This window comes from Apus apus, chromosome 1 (genome assembly GCF_020740795.1).
Source record: "Apus apus isolate bApuApu2 chromosome 1, bApuApu2.pri.cur, whole genome shotgun sequence".
Classification (NCBI taxonomy): domain Eukaryota; kingdom Metazoa; phylum Chordata; class Aves; order Apodiformes; family Apodidae; genus Apus; species Apus apus.
The window spans coordinates 131,875,011-131,890,440 of record NC_067282.1 but is presented as its reverse complement, the minus strand read 5'-3'; the positions used below and the strand labels follow the sequence as shown (position 1 = coordinate 131,890,440).

The following is a 15,430-nucleotide window of genomic DNA, read 5'->3' as shown; positions in this document are numbered from 1 at the left end:
TACCTGTCTATAAAGACAGAACTTATCATGCTGAAACAAAGCTTTTCTTCTGAGAATCATGGGGAAGTAGAGAAAACATGACACTGTTGGCTTATTAATGTAATCCACTGCCATTGTCATTTACATATCACAAAGGAATTCAGAGCTTGAATCAAGTCACAGTGACTGTTATAATCTTGAAGAAAAAACCCAGAACTGTCACATCCTATTGGAGCCAAAATATGTTTTGATCCAAAAATCAAAGCCCAGTCAACTGCTTTTTGCTTAGCATTACTGCTCCTCTCTATTAGTAAATAATTCCAGTGGTTTGTTTGAAAGATGAACAACTGCCTGTGCAGAAGTGATTGTCAGTTTTCCAGGAGAAAATGAAGACTTAACAGAAGAATTGGCCTGCCTGCCTTAAAGTATAAAAATAAGCTGAGCAAAAGGCACAATTGTCTTTCTTCTTGCATGTTACTAACATGTAAGTACACTGCTTTAATCATGAAGACATCAATATTTTCAGTCAACTTTATTGATAAAATAAGTTTACTGTACAGTACACAATTCTAGCCATAAACTCTTTTCAAGCCATCTGCATTACAAAAATAGCAGGTATGCAATGAAAAATAGTCACTCCACACACTGTGAAGGTTCTTTAAAATCCTGAAGTGATCAGGTCAGGGGAATGACAGGGGAGACGTATCAAACGTGAAGACTAGGAGTAGATAAATTAAGTCACATTTTTTTTAATTTACAAAAATAAACACTAATCAAGCATTATTTCATCATAGAGCAACCTTAAAGAACTGCCAGAGACTAACAACCCTCCTCTGCTATACAACTCTGGAAACTGTATTTGAAAGGCAAAGCAGAAAGTCAGCCGTGAAACTGAATTCAGCATTAAATGGATATAAATGCCTCTGATACCAGTCAATGACTGAACAGACACTTCTAAAAAGAATAACTTAATCAACTGAAGCAAATGTTTCTCAAAAGTTTGCAACAACAAAACACACTCCATTGAGAAAAGATGTTGTTTCTGCTAAGTCACCAGCTTGTAAGCTACAGTAGAAATGCAAAATCTAAATCATAGAAGCACTGGCAAAGTTTTACAGGTAATAACAGCAGACAAGGGGATTTTGTACCTGAGCTAAAACATTCCCAAAAATATTCCCCTCAGATGTTTAGCAAGTTTGGAAACAGTTAAAGTTTTGGTTTTTTTCCCATGCACATTAATGTCCTCAATATATTTTTAAGCCTAGAAACAAGCTAAGATGCTTTTGAAAGAGAAGTAGCAGTTTCTCCAGTTATAAAAAATGCTGTGACAACTTGGAGCTTAATTTATCTGTCCTTTCAACTGCACTTCCTAGCATGTGTATTAGTTAATTGAATACTAGCATTTATTGTCTTTGCTAAATGCTCCTTTCCCACCACTTGTTTCTCTTAAAAGCACTACAGGAAGTGGGGCAGCAAAAGAACAAAAATATTTAGCTCCCTATAAATAAATTCACTGTGCAATGAAAATTTACCCTTAGAGCTGAGGGGCATCTGTCTTGAGGGGAAGGTACAGGGAAGCTGCATCAAGTCAAAGGAAGCTGTATTTAAACTGACATGCTTAGAAGTGCTTGATGCTTCATTCTTTTTTGCCTTGCTGCAACTGAAAATCAAACTGATTAAATGACAGTTGATTTCAGAGTATGAGTGCAACTCATTTTGTTAGGCAAGTTAATGAACAGCCAAATATTCAACAGTGGATGGCATTTGTAGATCTCTGGTTTTCTGTGGCTGAAAGCTTTCATTCTGCGGCTTTGAATATGCATTCCAAGTAAAGAACACCTTGGCATGCTGGACAAAAAGTGATGGGGCACATCAACACTAGGAATGTTCTTGCTGCCATGACCATGAAGTGATAGTCTGACAAAAAAAAGCCAAATATGAAATATTTTGGCACCTCTCTACTCCAAGCCTGTCTTGTGTAGCACTTCTATCATACCTGCATAGGATATATGCTGCACTTTGATTTAGAAAAGCCAATTATTTTTTACTTCTACAAGTATTTCAGAGTTAAAAGCAAGTGGTCTATTGGTCAGTATAGCGTATCAAAACATGGCCTAGTGCAAACACAAGACATACCTGAAACTGACTTAAAAACCCTCTTGATGACTATTAAGTACTTAAAAGAGTATTGATTGCAGGTCTGCAGGCTGCCAACTTTGCCAAAGAACTTCTTCCTTCCTTCCCCCAACTACCTTTCTGGTGCTGCTGTTTGGGAGCTATCAAACTGCTGTTTCCAGTCAGGAAGCCTGGGCAGGCAAACACAAGAAGGTATCAACAGGACTGATGTGGCTTCTTACCTATCATGTACCTTCTTACCTGGTTTTCTCTCATACAAAAGCTAAGGCAGAATGACACCATGCCACCTGTATTTCAGAAAACAATAGAGTGGGAGCAGCTCTTTTCCTGTTTTGAAAATACAATTAAGTAGACATATATTAAAGAATCTCATTCCATTAAAAAAAAAAAAGAGCAATGCTTTTGCAGTTGTTCAACATTTATGTTTAAGCAACTGGCCTTATATTTGAACGGGACACCCTGTAGCCAAATAATTGAAATCTTAAAAGTTTTATGCTGCCTGTATACCCCTGCCATTAAAAAGGCTTGTTCCAAAAAGAGAATGTATTAAAAACTTATTAAAATGAAAAAATGTCATGTGGATCATGCACAAAGCATACTGGTGAGTTACTTCTTTTTAGCCAGAGATCAAACATTATATCTTACCTTTGTTATGTAACAGGTGCACTGAAATTTTGTATGAGCAATAATTTCCATAAATTATGTGAAATTTTGTCTTTTATCTGTTGAATGACTTCATATAAAAGTAATTCCCAATTCAGTTAAGTGCATTAATCCATTTCCTACTGAAGTTAGATCTATGGCAATTTATCTGTTACTAAGGTTTTTGTAGAATAGCAATTTTAATTTCTTTTATCCAGTAAAAAAGCCACTAAACTGGAGTTTAAGATGCATTAGCTCACTGGTGCCCTATTCAGTAACAAGTGCTTGACAAGTGACCCCTGATACTTTGTAAAGTGTGCAACTGAAACTTGTTGACTTCCAGAGTCTTCAGCTTTTTCTCAGGCTTAAATCACTGCTTGTTACTAATCCTGACAGAGACGTGCTCTCTGACACATCTTCTTTCTTGAGGTTCAGGAATGATTCTCTAGTTATTTGAAGAATTTCTCTCAAACCTTTGTTTTCTTGCTATAACCAGAGAAGAAAAGGCATTTAATAGAACTCCAGAAAGAAGTCAAGATAACGGCATTATTCATCTCCCTGCTACTCCAAATGTGTAAGGATTAAAATACTGCTTTGCAGTCAGGTAGTGCTGTTACCTTTTAAAACTAAGAACATAAGGTTTCTGACATTTTTTCTCTCACGTGGGCATTAGGCATTAAAAAAAAGCTCAAAACACAAAGGTAAGAAAAGGAATTAAGTTCAAATGTTGCATTTAAAAAAAAATCTCCTGTTCTCTCAACACACTGTGACCCATAATAAACTGCTTTACTAGCACTTAATAAAAAAGCAATAGTGTTTATCCTCCAATAATCAACTGAGAATGCCCCCAAAATCACAAAATTATTTAAAAAAAAAAAATTAAAAGCCAAAGGAGTGGATATTATTTGCATCCCAGTGTCTTATTAGGATGAATTTGTATTATTTCCTAGCACTTTGCTACACTCAGACTTAAAAAAGGAGAACGATTACGTCAGAATATAAATCACTGATTTCTGGTGGTGGAGTTTCTACCTATGCAGGACTTGAGAGGAAGCTGGAGTAGGGAGAACAGCCCAACCAACAAGGTGAGTGTAACACAATAGCAGTGTAAGTGAATGGTATGTTAACTCAACAGAAAAAAAAACAGTGTTCACATTTACTCCCTTGCTATTTGTGCTACTGCTGCTTTGATTTCATACTTACCTCTAGCTGAATGATACGCTCCTGCTCTTTACAGCCATGCTTTTCATCAATCTCAATGGCTTTTCTCATTACTGCTGCCATTTCTGTAATTTGGTCCACATGCACTTGCAGCTCCTAAGACATAAAAACAATTACAGCTTTAGTAACATATTTTCTGCATTATTAAAAATAAGCAAAGCATTAAATGTGTGTTTTAACTACTCTGACATTTAAGAAAAACGTGAACACAGACCTAACTTTGTGAAAACAAATCAGCTCTCTATAACTGAACAGCTGCTGTGGTCTTGTTTATTGAAATCTGGTTTGCCATCCCTTTTATTATAATTTTATATTTTTAAAAAAGCTTAAATTACTGTGTCTTCTGTAGCTGTGACATCTTCCAAATGGCTACCAGTTAGGGAGGTCTTATCAGAGCAAGCACATGGCTGTGTTGCAAGAGCCAATGTCCATAATTTCAGGTGTGCAGAGAGACTTAAACCCATCTAAGAACAGCAGGGTGTGTGACATTCTTGAAACCTGATCCCAAGTCTGGTGCAGGCAATACCACTCCATGGGTAGGCATTTATTTCTTAAAAAGACCAGGTGAAGTGGTCATCCTTACTATGTCCTGTATTAGGAAACTCAGATCTGTCCTTAGCTCTTCTTTAGATACTTCTGCTGGAACAAACTTCCAATTCCAGCTGCTTTGGGATCTGGTCTGCAGAGGCCCTGCTCCTTGCTAAATTGTAAGAGAAACTTTTGTGTCCTGACTGATCTCTTTGTGTCTGTTCATTAATGCTCTCAGGGTACTTTCCTATTAGAAGTAAATAACTACCACATCTCAATGACAGATTGAAGAAGGAAGAAAAACAGAGCAGTAGCTTGTTCATGTTCTGTTCCACTGCCAGGAGTGGCAGCCATTTACATAGGCATAACAGCCTCTGCAAGGAAGGTAAATTTTAGATAATCTTTACTGTTGGCAGAGAAATGATCTCTTACTTGGACTTTGTTGGTTCAGATGATTGTTTATTTTCTTGCTGGTCAATGTACCAGCAGGAAATGCCTTCAAGGGTCACTACTACTTTTCAGCCTATGCTTTTGGCATGTGTTGCTGCTCAGTTAAGCTAATTATTTTAATGGTATTTCCAGAAGCTTTTATTTTTCATTGTCTTCTCTTCAACTTGTCTCTTATTTCAACTCTAGTACTGTGCCAACCTCTCCATATCTGACCTCACCTTTGGACAAACTTCACAACAGTTGCTAAAGAGTAGCAGGAAAAGCAGAACAGCAGGACTGAAATTAATAACGAGTAAGATTCAAGTTAAATCCCATCTTTAAATTATGAGTTTGACCAGAGGACCACACATCTAGCCAGACTATCAGCTTGCCTTTAAAGTACCAGAAATTACTACACTACCACAAAGAACTGCCCTGCTTGGAATCGTAAGCTTTACCTGATGAAAACAAATACACTTTACTAAAATAAACATCAACCCTTTCCATCCTTTCCTTTCTGCCATTCCAATTGCCAAAGCTGTAATTTAGCTGTTTACTCTTTAAATGCCTGCTCACAACATGGAGTGGGGGAGGGAAGGAACTTGCTGTAAATCTTTCAATTTTCTTCTTGGTTTCCAGTGAAGGTGATTACATGAAGTATTTTTTTTTCAATGAAAAACTAAATTTAGCTTGAAAAGAAGCTGTGATCAGGGGTAACAGAATGAGTTGGCAAGGATGTACCCTTGAGAAGTATCAGGAAGGAGTTAGTGGTTTTTAGATATACTGCTGTCCTCCCTACTTCCTATTTTGCTTGCCTTTGTGGCCTCTTGGACCAACATGATTTAGGACCTTTTCCACAGTCACGAATCAGATGCTAACACAAAACTGTAAGGTTCTACTCTGAGAGGCAGATGCCTAGAATTTAAGATACTGCAACATCAAACAATGTAATGAAAGTGTTTCTTTACAAAGGTAGCTTCAAATATCTATGAAGACTTGTTGTATCTCTCACCTTTTTACTTGCATGCATCGTTTCTTTCTCTGAAGAGAAAAAAAACCCCACATGTTCTTAGGCCTTGTTTCAGTTGAGCAAATTGAAACAGCACACTTAAATCAGGGTCATTACTACCAACACACACTTTTCTCTTGCATTCAACAGTGGTACAATAAACTGTTTTTCTATTTGAAGGAGGTACTTCTTGATCTGCAGGAATCAAGGATTTTGTAATCTCTTGTCAATAGGTGTTAAAGTTAATAGCTGCCACTTGAGAGAACAGCAATTACTGGTAATAGCAAAATTAATTCCTTAGGTATGATGGATTTTTTAGTTAATAGGAGAGAAGTATTTAAAGACTGCTGCAGGAGTGTGCCATCTTACTGAGTGTGAAGGCTGATCAGAAGAATAAATAATGAAATTCCACAAATCCTAAATGTTAGGTTAAGGGTGATAAATCCCCTTCACCAGGCATTCTTGTGGAATCATTTTTAACCTAGCCTAAATTTCCAGTTTAAATAATATTGTTCAATGGTGTTTTCAGGGGCTTTTTTTTTCCCCAAGCTTTTAATCTACGAAAGTGTTCCTAAATGAAATTCTACTAGTCCTGAAATGGACTGTGAAATGTTACCCTCTTGCTTTGGCACTCTTGAGGCTTTAAGATACGTTATACAATATGCTAAGCTAACTTCTTCTGAAAAGCACATATACCTATCCTTTTCCAGGAGTTTATGTTAAAGATACTGCTCTAATCCACTGAAGTCTTTCACACCAATGTAAGCAGTCCTATTGATTTCAATGGCATAATTATATACATGTGATTTTGTAAGGAGATCAGAAGGCACCAAATTCTTTAACTTTGTTTTCCCAGTATGCAGACCCTAACTCTGCTGTGCAGATTTAGTTTGTTGAGGCAAAGATTATGAAACACTTAGAACTAATGTTTGTCTACTCATTTACACTGCTCTGACATGGTTACATTTCATTTAAAATGTAATATAATGCTTTGTTAGAAAGCTCCTCTCTAGATCTGCTAGTGACCTAGAATAATGAATTTTCTTGAAAACAAGTTTTAAAAAGCCAAAACTATATATTAATGCTATAAAAACATATTAACTGCATGCAAAGTTGCTGAATACTCATATATACCTCCCTCATGATAGTTTACAGAACTGTTGCTTGATGGCACTCTGCTTTTCTTGTTTTCAAAAGCCACAAGATGAAGCACACCTAATACCAGCAGCTTTCACTGTCCTTCAAGCATCTCAGGCTGCCCTGGATTCTACTTAGCAATCCTGATCAGTACCAAAACAAGAACCACGGGTTGAAGCAGGAAAGAGAAGAGAAGTGTGTGTTCAGTTATTCAATATCCAAGAGTTTTTATATATAACTTAAAATTTTCAGTATTTAGGGGAAAGATATATTTGAATATTGTATTTCAAAACCTTACCCCTCCCACTGTCCTCAGTAAGCATAGGTTTACTAATTATTTGTTGGAGTCACAAGGGTAAATTAAAAGCAGTCTAAATGTTTGAATGTTACTGAGATCTATGGGCATCTGGAAGTATAATACTGCAGTTGCCTTAAAGACCTAGGCAAAACAAAAGTAAATTAAGCAGATACAGTAATGAAATGCTACTTGGTAAAAGCTTAAATAAATCAGAAGCTAGTAAGGTTGTCTTACTAGACTGATCAAGTTTCCTGTTCGTGTTTCAGAGACTGGATTATAAAAATGAGGACAACTTGGTGCAATGGTATAAAAACTGAGCCTAAGTAAGCTTTGAACTGGGCCACTACAAACTAAGTGTTTATTAAAAAGGAAAAAAAGGGGGGGAAATGAAGTTATTACCTTGGAATGTTGCTCTTTTAACTTCATTATTATACTTGGATCATCCTTTTTGCTCGCCATAAGCAACCTGAACATCTGTTCTCTGTACTTGCTCATTATGAGTTCCAAAGCAGATTGATGCTCTTCAAGAGATGTGCGTAGTTCTACCAACATAATTTTAAATTCAGTTACAGTTTAACAGAGAAATAGTAAAACAAAATACAAAAGTACTTCAGCTTAGAGAAAATAATAAATAAAAAGGTCTTAATTGAGTGTCCCCACCCATTGCACCATGAACTCTACATAGGCTCTGCAAATGTCTTCAGTGGTGGCTGTCCTGGTAAAATTCTTGTTGAGTCAGAAACATAACTTCATATGCAGTCCCTTTAGCTGATATAAGCCATCTTGAGTGCAGCTGAGGAGCTTTATTCTAGCCACTATAGGCAACCCTGTACAAATCCTGGAAAGAAATGTACAGATCTGCAGTTTGATAAAAGTTAAAAAATCCTGTATTCAAACTATACTAAATCAAAGGACAAATAACTCCTCAGGTAAGACAAGATTCATATGAATCAAGATCACTGCCTTTGCTGAATGTAACTGTTAGAATCCCTAAGGTATTCCAGGAAGGAATAGTATATATGCCTAGTGTACTGAATTCCAGAAGGAATTATACTACTGCACTTACACTACAACTTGTCCTGACTGCTCCTAAACTAGTTATTTTTAGCAGTGGGGAAAAAACATTTCCAAATATATACCTATATTGTAAGTTAAATTTCTCTCTTCATTTGTGCTGAAAATTAGATAGGGACTGAAAAAACAGTTTTCCACAACTCTCCTTTTGTTAACCATAGTCCTACTGGTTGGACACTAGGACTCTATTAGATTATGTTATGATCAGTTAAGCTGACAAATTCAGATTAGAGGAAAAGATTTCTTCTGCAATGATTTTTTGCGAATAGATCAATGGCAGAAGGCTCACTAATTCCAGGTGTGCAGGCTGGAACTTGTAAAGCATGGAATACTCATGTTTTACCTTTATTTTCCTGCTGTAATTCCCTAATCTGTCTGTTTTCTTGTTGAATACCCATCACTAATGTAGACCGAGGACGATGTCTTGCTACTTCATTGAGCTCTTGAATTTCTTCTTGATACTAGGTATTAGAAAAACAAAACAACAAAAAACATCAACAACATATTAGAGCAACTGAAAGCTGGCATTACTCAGCAAGTCACAAAGACCAGTTCTATTGTCAAAGCCTGTAAGCAGGAAGGTAATGCTTGTTTTGAAATAATGATGTCAAACAAAACGCTTCTGAAGGTGTTGCTAACATACTGCCTTTTAGAGACACAGAAGTATCACCTTTGTTTTTAAACAAGTTTCGTATTTCACACGTGTGTAGTGGGCATTATTAAACCTTCTATTATTACAGGTGTCAAATTCACCATCAAGTGATTTAAAACATATATATATATATGGTAAAGAAAAGCCAGCAGGTATTAACTTCTGGATATTTACTGTTGCTTCCCAATACCTAACCACAAGATTGTATGGATACAAGTCACATGGACCTGAATGAATGGATCCCAACTCTCAACAACTGGGTAAATGTAATACTCATGATCTGAAGTTATCAAGCCTCTGCGTGACTAGTTTCACAGGGCTGAAACACATACAGGGTTTTATAATTTTACAGGCCCATTGACAAAGTGTTATATTAAAATGACAAGATGAATTCCCATGTGGAAAGTAGTAGACACCTTTACGGTTTTCCAAAAGTTCTCTGGTAAAAGTCATGCTCAAACTAACAACATGCTTTGAATAGCTTAAAGTCAGGATGGAGATGATCCTAAATAAGCCTAACAGGCTTGCTGGTAAACAAAAGGAGACTGTGAAAGGATAAACTATTCTGAACAGAGGCAAGCATGACACATGATTAAGTATGCATTAATGAGATGTTTATATGCATATAAATATGATTATATTAAATCTATATGATTAAATGTGCACATTGACATTTACAAATGTAGGATTTCACAGAAGAGCAAAACACAAGACACCATATAATAGTTTGTAAGATACCAACCCATTTCTACCCAAGTATTTCCAACAAATTCTAGTTTTCAATATTTAAGCCAGAGTTACATAGAAAACTTCTTCACAGGATCAAACTAAATAAATAAACAGCTATTTTTAGATCACAGTCACACCTATAATGAAAATACTTAGTATGGTATTAAAGGATTAACCAAATATCATACTGATTATATGTTGCATATAAGCACACAAAAATTACTTTAAATTACGTGCTTCCAAGTTGTTCTTTTAATGGAGTAAACAAAGTTGGAAAAACAAACCTGTTTCATTGCTTCAACCCGCTTGTTAAGAGCTGTAGTCTGTTCAATGAGAGCTTCTGCTGCATTGTCATGTTCCCTCAGCCGTTCCACCAGTGCTTTTGCATCTGCTAAGGCTTTTTCAATTGTGCAACTCATTTCTAAAGATTAGAGATGTATTATTTTCACAAACCACCTGTTTTCTATTCAGAGAACAGCTACCTATATGTATATTTTTAGTCTGAAGCAGATGAATACAACCCTTTTCTAAGAAACATCTAGACTGTTGTCTTTCAATAGCATAAAAAAACCTACATACCTTAAGAATACCCTAAAGTCTGCTTTTCCTTTTTCTTTTTTAATTGCTGTTGAGACCATATATCAGAGCAAGGAAATCACAGGATCATCAGAGTTGGAAGGAACCTCTAGAGATCATCTAGCCCAACTCCCTTGCTAAAGCAAGATGCCTTGGAGCACGTTACTCAGGACTGCAGCCAGGCAGTTCTTGAATATCTCCAAGGAAGGGGACTCCACAACCTCCCTGGGCAGCCTGTTCCAGTGCTCTGTCACCCTCACTGTAAAGTTCTTCCGCATGTTCAGATGGAACTTCTGTGTTCCATTTTGTGCCCTTTGCCCATTTTCCTAATAGCTGGGCACTACTGAAAAGAGTCTGGCTCCATCCTCCTTACACCTACCCTTCAGATATTTATTGACAGGAATAAGATCTCCTCTCAGTCTTCTCCTCTCCAGACTACAGAGGCCCAGCTCTCTCAACCTCTCCTTGTAAGAGAGATGCTCCAATTCCCCAATCATCTTTGCTGCACTCCGCTGGACTCTCTCCAGCAGTTTCCTGTCTCTCTTGAACTGGGAAGCCCAGAATTGGATGCAGTATTCCAGATACAGCCTCACCAGGGCAGAACAGGGGGGGGGATGACCTCCCTCGACTTACTGGCCACACTCTCCTTAATGTATCCCAAGATGCCATTAGCCTTCTTGTCACAAGGGCACATTGTTGGCTCATGGTCAGGCTGTTGTCCACCAGAGCACTGAGGTCCTTCTCCTCAGGGCTGCTCTCCAGCAGGTCAGCCCCCAACCTGTACTGATACATGGGGTTCTTCCACCCCAGGTGCAGGACCCTACACTTGCTCTTGCTGAACCTCATGAGGTTCCTCTCTGCCCAACTCTCCAACCTGTCCAGGTCACACTGGATGGCAGCACAGCCCTCTGGAGTGTCAGCCACCCCTCCCAGTTTGTTATCACCAGCAAACTTGCTGAGGATACACTCTGTCCCCTTGTCCAGGTCATCGATGAACGTGTTGAACAAGATCACACTGAGTACTGACCCCTGGGGGGATACTGCTGGTTACAGGCCTCCAACCCAATCCTGCTCCATGGATCACAACTCTCTGAGCTCTGCCACTCGACCAGCTCTCAATCCACCTCACTGTCCACTTGTCTAGCCCACACTTCCTGAGCTTCCTAATGAGGATGTTATGGGAGACAGTGCCTTGCTGAAGTAATTTTGTGTTTTCAGGAGATTACCAATATATTAAGAGCAAAAGGAGGACTATTAAACATACAGAAACTGAAAAGTTCATGTCCCTCCTTCCATAAGTAACAGAGGAAAAAAAAATACAATATTACATTAACTATTTCATTTTTTCAATACTAATTTTTTTTGTTGTTTGTTTTTATGTGCTCTCCTACCAGTCAGATATACTTCAAGATAATGTGCAAAGTACAAATCCAGCACAAAAGAGAATAGCAAAGAACTACATTGGGCTTGAATATTTTGATGAATTAAATAGCAGAGAAGGAATGGCTCAAACCAAAAGAGAAAATCACTTGGGGAAAATTCAGAGAGCTAAAGCCTTGTGTTTTCTTTGTGTCTATAAATGAACACAAACATCACTGCATAGAAAGAATGTAAAATTTTTAACAGGAAAGACTACAACTTAGCTAAGAAAAAAACCTAACTGCACAGTTAAAATACCAGCCTTCTCCTTGCACTAGTTTGTCAGCAGAAATTACCTATTTCTAGAATTGCTCAACTTGCAAAATGCTTGTACAACTGGCCTTTCCATTACATTTTTTATACTAATTTTTTATATACTAGGTTTCAAGATGGAGGTTTTCAGCCTAAGTTTTAATTTTCTTTCAAGAAGCCTTGCACTTTTTCTACTGAAAAGGAAATGTACTTAAATGCCTTGAACAGTTCTTCAGCAATCAGACAGCAATGATAGAGGCTTATTAGAGTTATGTGCCTCCTTGTTATGTGCCTTGATATTTGCTTCAGGAAACTTTCTAAGGTACTGAAAGGGTCAACTAAATCCATTTCTTAGCCAGGCTGTTTGCCTAAAGGAGAGATTTTTGTAAGCATAAAAGGCCAGTGGGTCTTTCCTGAGCTACAGAAAAAAAATTTTCTCCAATTTCATTTTCTGACTTCTTAGGCATCTTGACAAATCATAGCCTAGGATTTTTAAGCCAAACTTTAAGAAATCTTCACATTTTTCTCTACTGACGTTTTCCCACTGTCCCATGTAAGCAGTAGAAAGATACTTCAAACACCAGAAATTCCACCATTCCCCTCATGCATTAAGCTGAGGGAAAACTAAGCAAGACAGCAGCAGAGTTTGGAATGTTCTCTCTGAAGAGCTCTTGTGCCCCAAGAATGTCTTGCAAGGTCTAACCTCTCAAAAGGATTTTCATTTGGCAATTTCATTAGCTGCTCCTTCGGCTCTGAGGAGCACGTGTAACCTAAATGCATTTAGTTCACTTTAACTATGTAGAAGGGTCTTCCTTGGGACCCTACCATCACAGAAAGGTCGAGACTTGCTTACTGACAAAGGAGCTTCTGTAAGTGAGCTTCAGGTATGCACAGAGCACAACTGTTTTAACCCACGTTTTCTGTGATTCACGTGACAGCGAAAGCATCAGCATTTTAACATGTATGAGTTTCCTGTGCACGTTTGTAACGTTAATTCCTTCCTGTTTATCAACCAGAGTTTTAATTTCAATGCATATATGTATTTGAGGTATCAATCTAAGTTCTTCAGCAGACTGGTGTGTTATCACAGGTAGTTAATTTATCCACTCTGGTTTAGCAGTTTGAGCTCTTTTTAATATTATGTAGATAGGGATCAGACTGCATTGTTTTTAAGCACCTGCTTTTCTTACTCCTCATTTCTCTTTCTGATTCTGGTCTCATGCTTTTACTGGACTACAGAAATATCACCAACAAAAGATGAGCTTCCAAACCAGCTGGCTGAACTGTTGCAACAAATTATTTAATCAGATCCATATTTAAGGAGAATTTGAAAAGCAGTCTTTAACTCAATTAATGGGGCATGAATTCTCTAGCCAGTATAAACAAAACCTCTCAGGCCTCTCCATGAGCTTGGAAGCAATTTGGCACTCAGACCATAATGCAGTTAACACCTCTGACAATTTGTTTGCATCAGTATAAATTTTTAAATGCAGTATGTATTCATTCTCTCATGTGCTTTCTCATTTTGACCCAACACAATTACACGAGATAAAAATAAACCCGTTTGTAGCAAAGCCACTGGCATTCTTTTTCACCACGGATGAGCTGGGGAAGACACATGGAATAGAAATGCATTTAGTTTACTTTTAACTACATAGAAGGCTGCCCTGTGTGAAATGCAGCCACACAAATTCAGCAGGGACTGTCCACCACCACCACTGCGTAGCAGCTTCAGCAGGCCAGAAGCTACCTCTTGCTTTCAGGCAAGACATGCACCTCAACCATTATTTGTATCTTGGTAATTGATAGTGGCTCAAAATCTTGACTAGAATTACTTTGGGCAAGACATTGGCCCTAATCCTTGGAAATTAAAGTTCTCTATAGTTGCTCACCAGGTTGTCTACAGAAACCAAAACTTCTGTATTACCCTAAAATAGATCTAAACCTGTGCATTGTCTTGGACATTTAGGGGAAAAAACCCCAACCAATCAAATATAATTGATTGAGACCAGTTCTTTTTTAAGCATGAGGACTGTAGCAGCTTAACTTGATGGTTCCTGAACTCTATCCTACAGCTGCAAACACATTTGTTAGTCTGCAACCTAACCGACAGGTAGCAACAACTCAAGCAACACAGCAACACTGCTACTACATACTCATTTCCTGGCACTTCCTGCTATTTACTAATGGCTTTCGTTATCAATTTCGGCTCTCCTTAGAAAAAAAAACACAACATAAATACTAAAGAAGGAAGACTTTTGCACAAATATAGCTTTCCTCTAGTTTGCGGTCTCTTTTTCTTGTACATCCTTGCTGAAAACCACCTTTTCCTGTAACCGATGCTTCGGATTTTGCCTCTCTCTGGTCACCACTTTTACCACGCTGCAGTTCCGAAGACTTTCAGGCTTTCGGAGAGACTCTCCGTGTAACAGGAGAGCCCCACGGGCCCCGCCAGCAGCGCTGCCAGCAGCACAGCACAGCACAGAACCACACAATGACCCTCCCACATCTAACAGGCCCGGCCCGAGCACCGAGCCACCGCCGCAGTCCAGTTACACACCGGGCCGGACCGGCGGCTTCCCGGGGGCCAGCCAGGGCAGGGGAGCGGGGGGGGGGCAGCAGCAGACGGCTTTCAAAGCGCCTCGCCTCCTTCTCGGCCTTCCCCGCCGCCACCGGAGCGGCTCGCCGAGGCCGGGCAGTCGGGACTGTCGCGACACGAGCACCTGAGGGCCGGGGGAGGCGCCGCGGGCAGCGCCGAGCGGCGGGGCTGCCCCCCCGCGGAGCTGCGGGACGACGAGGGGCTTCTTCGCCTCCTCCTCCTCCTCCCCCTCCTCCTCCTCCTCCCGACCTGCCTCCCCGCGCCCGCCGCGGCTCCCCGGCCCAGGGGCTCCCCGGCCCAGGGGCCCCCCCCCGCCCCCCCCCGCCCCCCCCGCGCTGCCAACCGCCCCAGCGGCGGCCCCTCCCCGCGCCCTTGCCCCGCCGGGCTGCACTCACTCATGGCCGGCAGCGGGGAGCAGGCCCGCTCCCCTCCGCTCCGCTCCGCCCCGCCCCGCCCGCTGCTGCCGAATGGCGGCGGGCCCGGGGGAGGCGGCGGGGGCGTTCCCGCCGGGGCGGCCCGCGGCGGCCGCGCGCCCTGCCCGCCGGGCCCCGCTCTCGCGAGAGCGCCGCTCCCCCGCTGGAAAAGCCCGCCCTCCCGGTGACTTCTCGCGAGGCCGCGGCCCTCCCCGCGCTCGGGCTGCGGGCGCCGTGCGGGATCGGCGGGGCGGGGCGGGGCGGCCCGCGCCAGGCTGGGGCCCGAGCGTGGCGCCGGGCATGGCAGCCGAGTGAGCCCGGCCGGCCCCGGAGCGCG

General features: G+C 40.3%; 1 protein-coding gene across 2 annotated transcripts; it reads right to left on the bottom strand.

The window, feature by feature from the left end:
- Nucleotides 1-496: 496 nt before the first annotated feature.
- Nucleotides 497-15,217, bottom strand: FGFR1OP2 (FGFR1 oncogene partner 2). Of its 2 annotated transcripts, none has more exons than XM_051628101.1 (6): nt 15,076-15,217; nt 10,119-10,255; nt 8,797-8,914; nt 7,779-7,921; nt 3,961-4,074; nt 497-3,243 (listed from the first exon to the last, which is right to left on the bottom strand). In XM_051628101.1, exons 1-6 carry the CDS (start codon nt 15,077-15,079, stop codon nt 3,106-3,108), a joined length of 654 nt encoding a protein of 217 aa, XP_051484061.1. In that variant the 5' UTR covers nt 15,080-15,217; the 3' UTR covers nt 497-3,105. The 2 variants fall into 2 exon arrangements, with proteins under 2 accessions (XP_051484061.1, XP_051484052.1); XM_051628092.1 differs by lacking the exon at nt 15,076-15,217 and adding an exon at nt 11,044-13,857.
- Between the last annotated feature and the right edge of the window lie 213 nt (nt 15,218-15,430).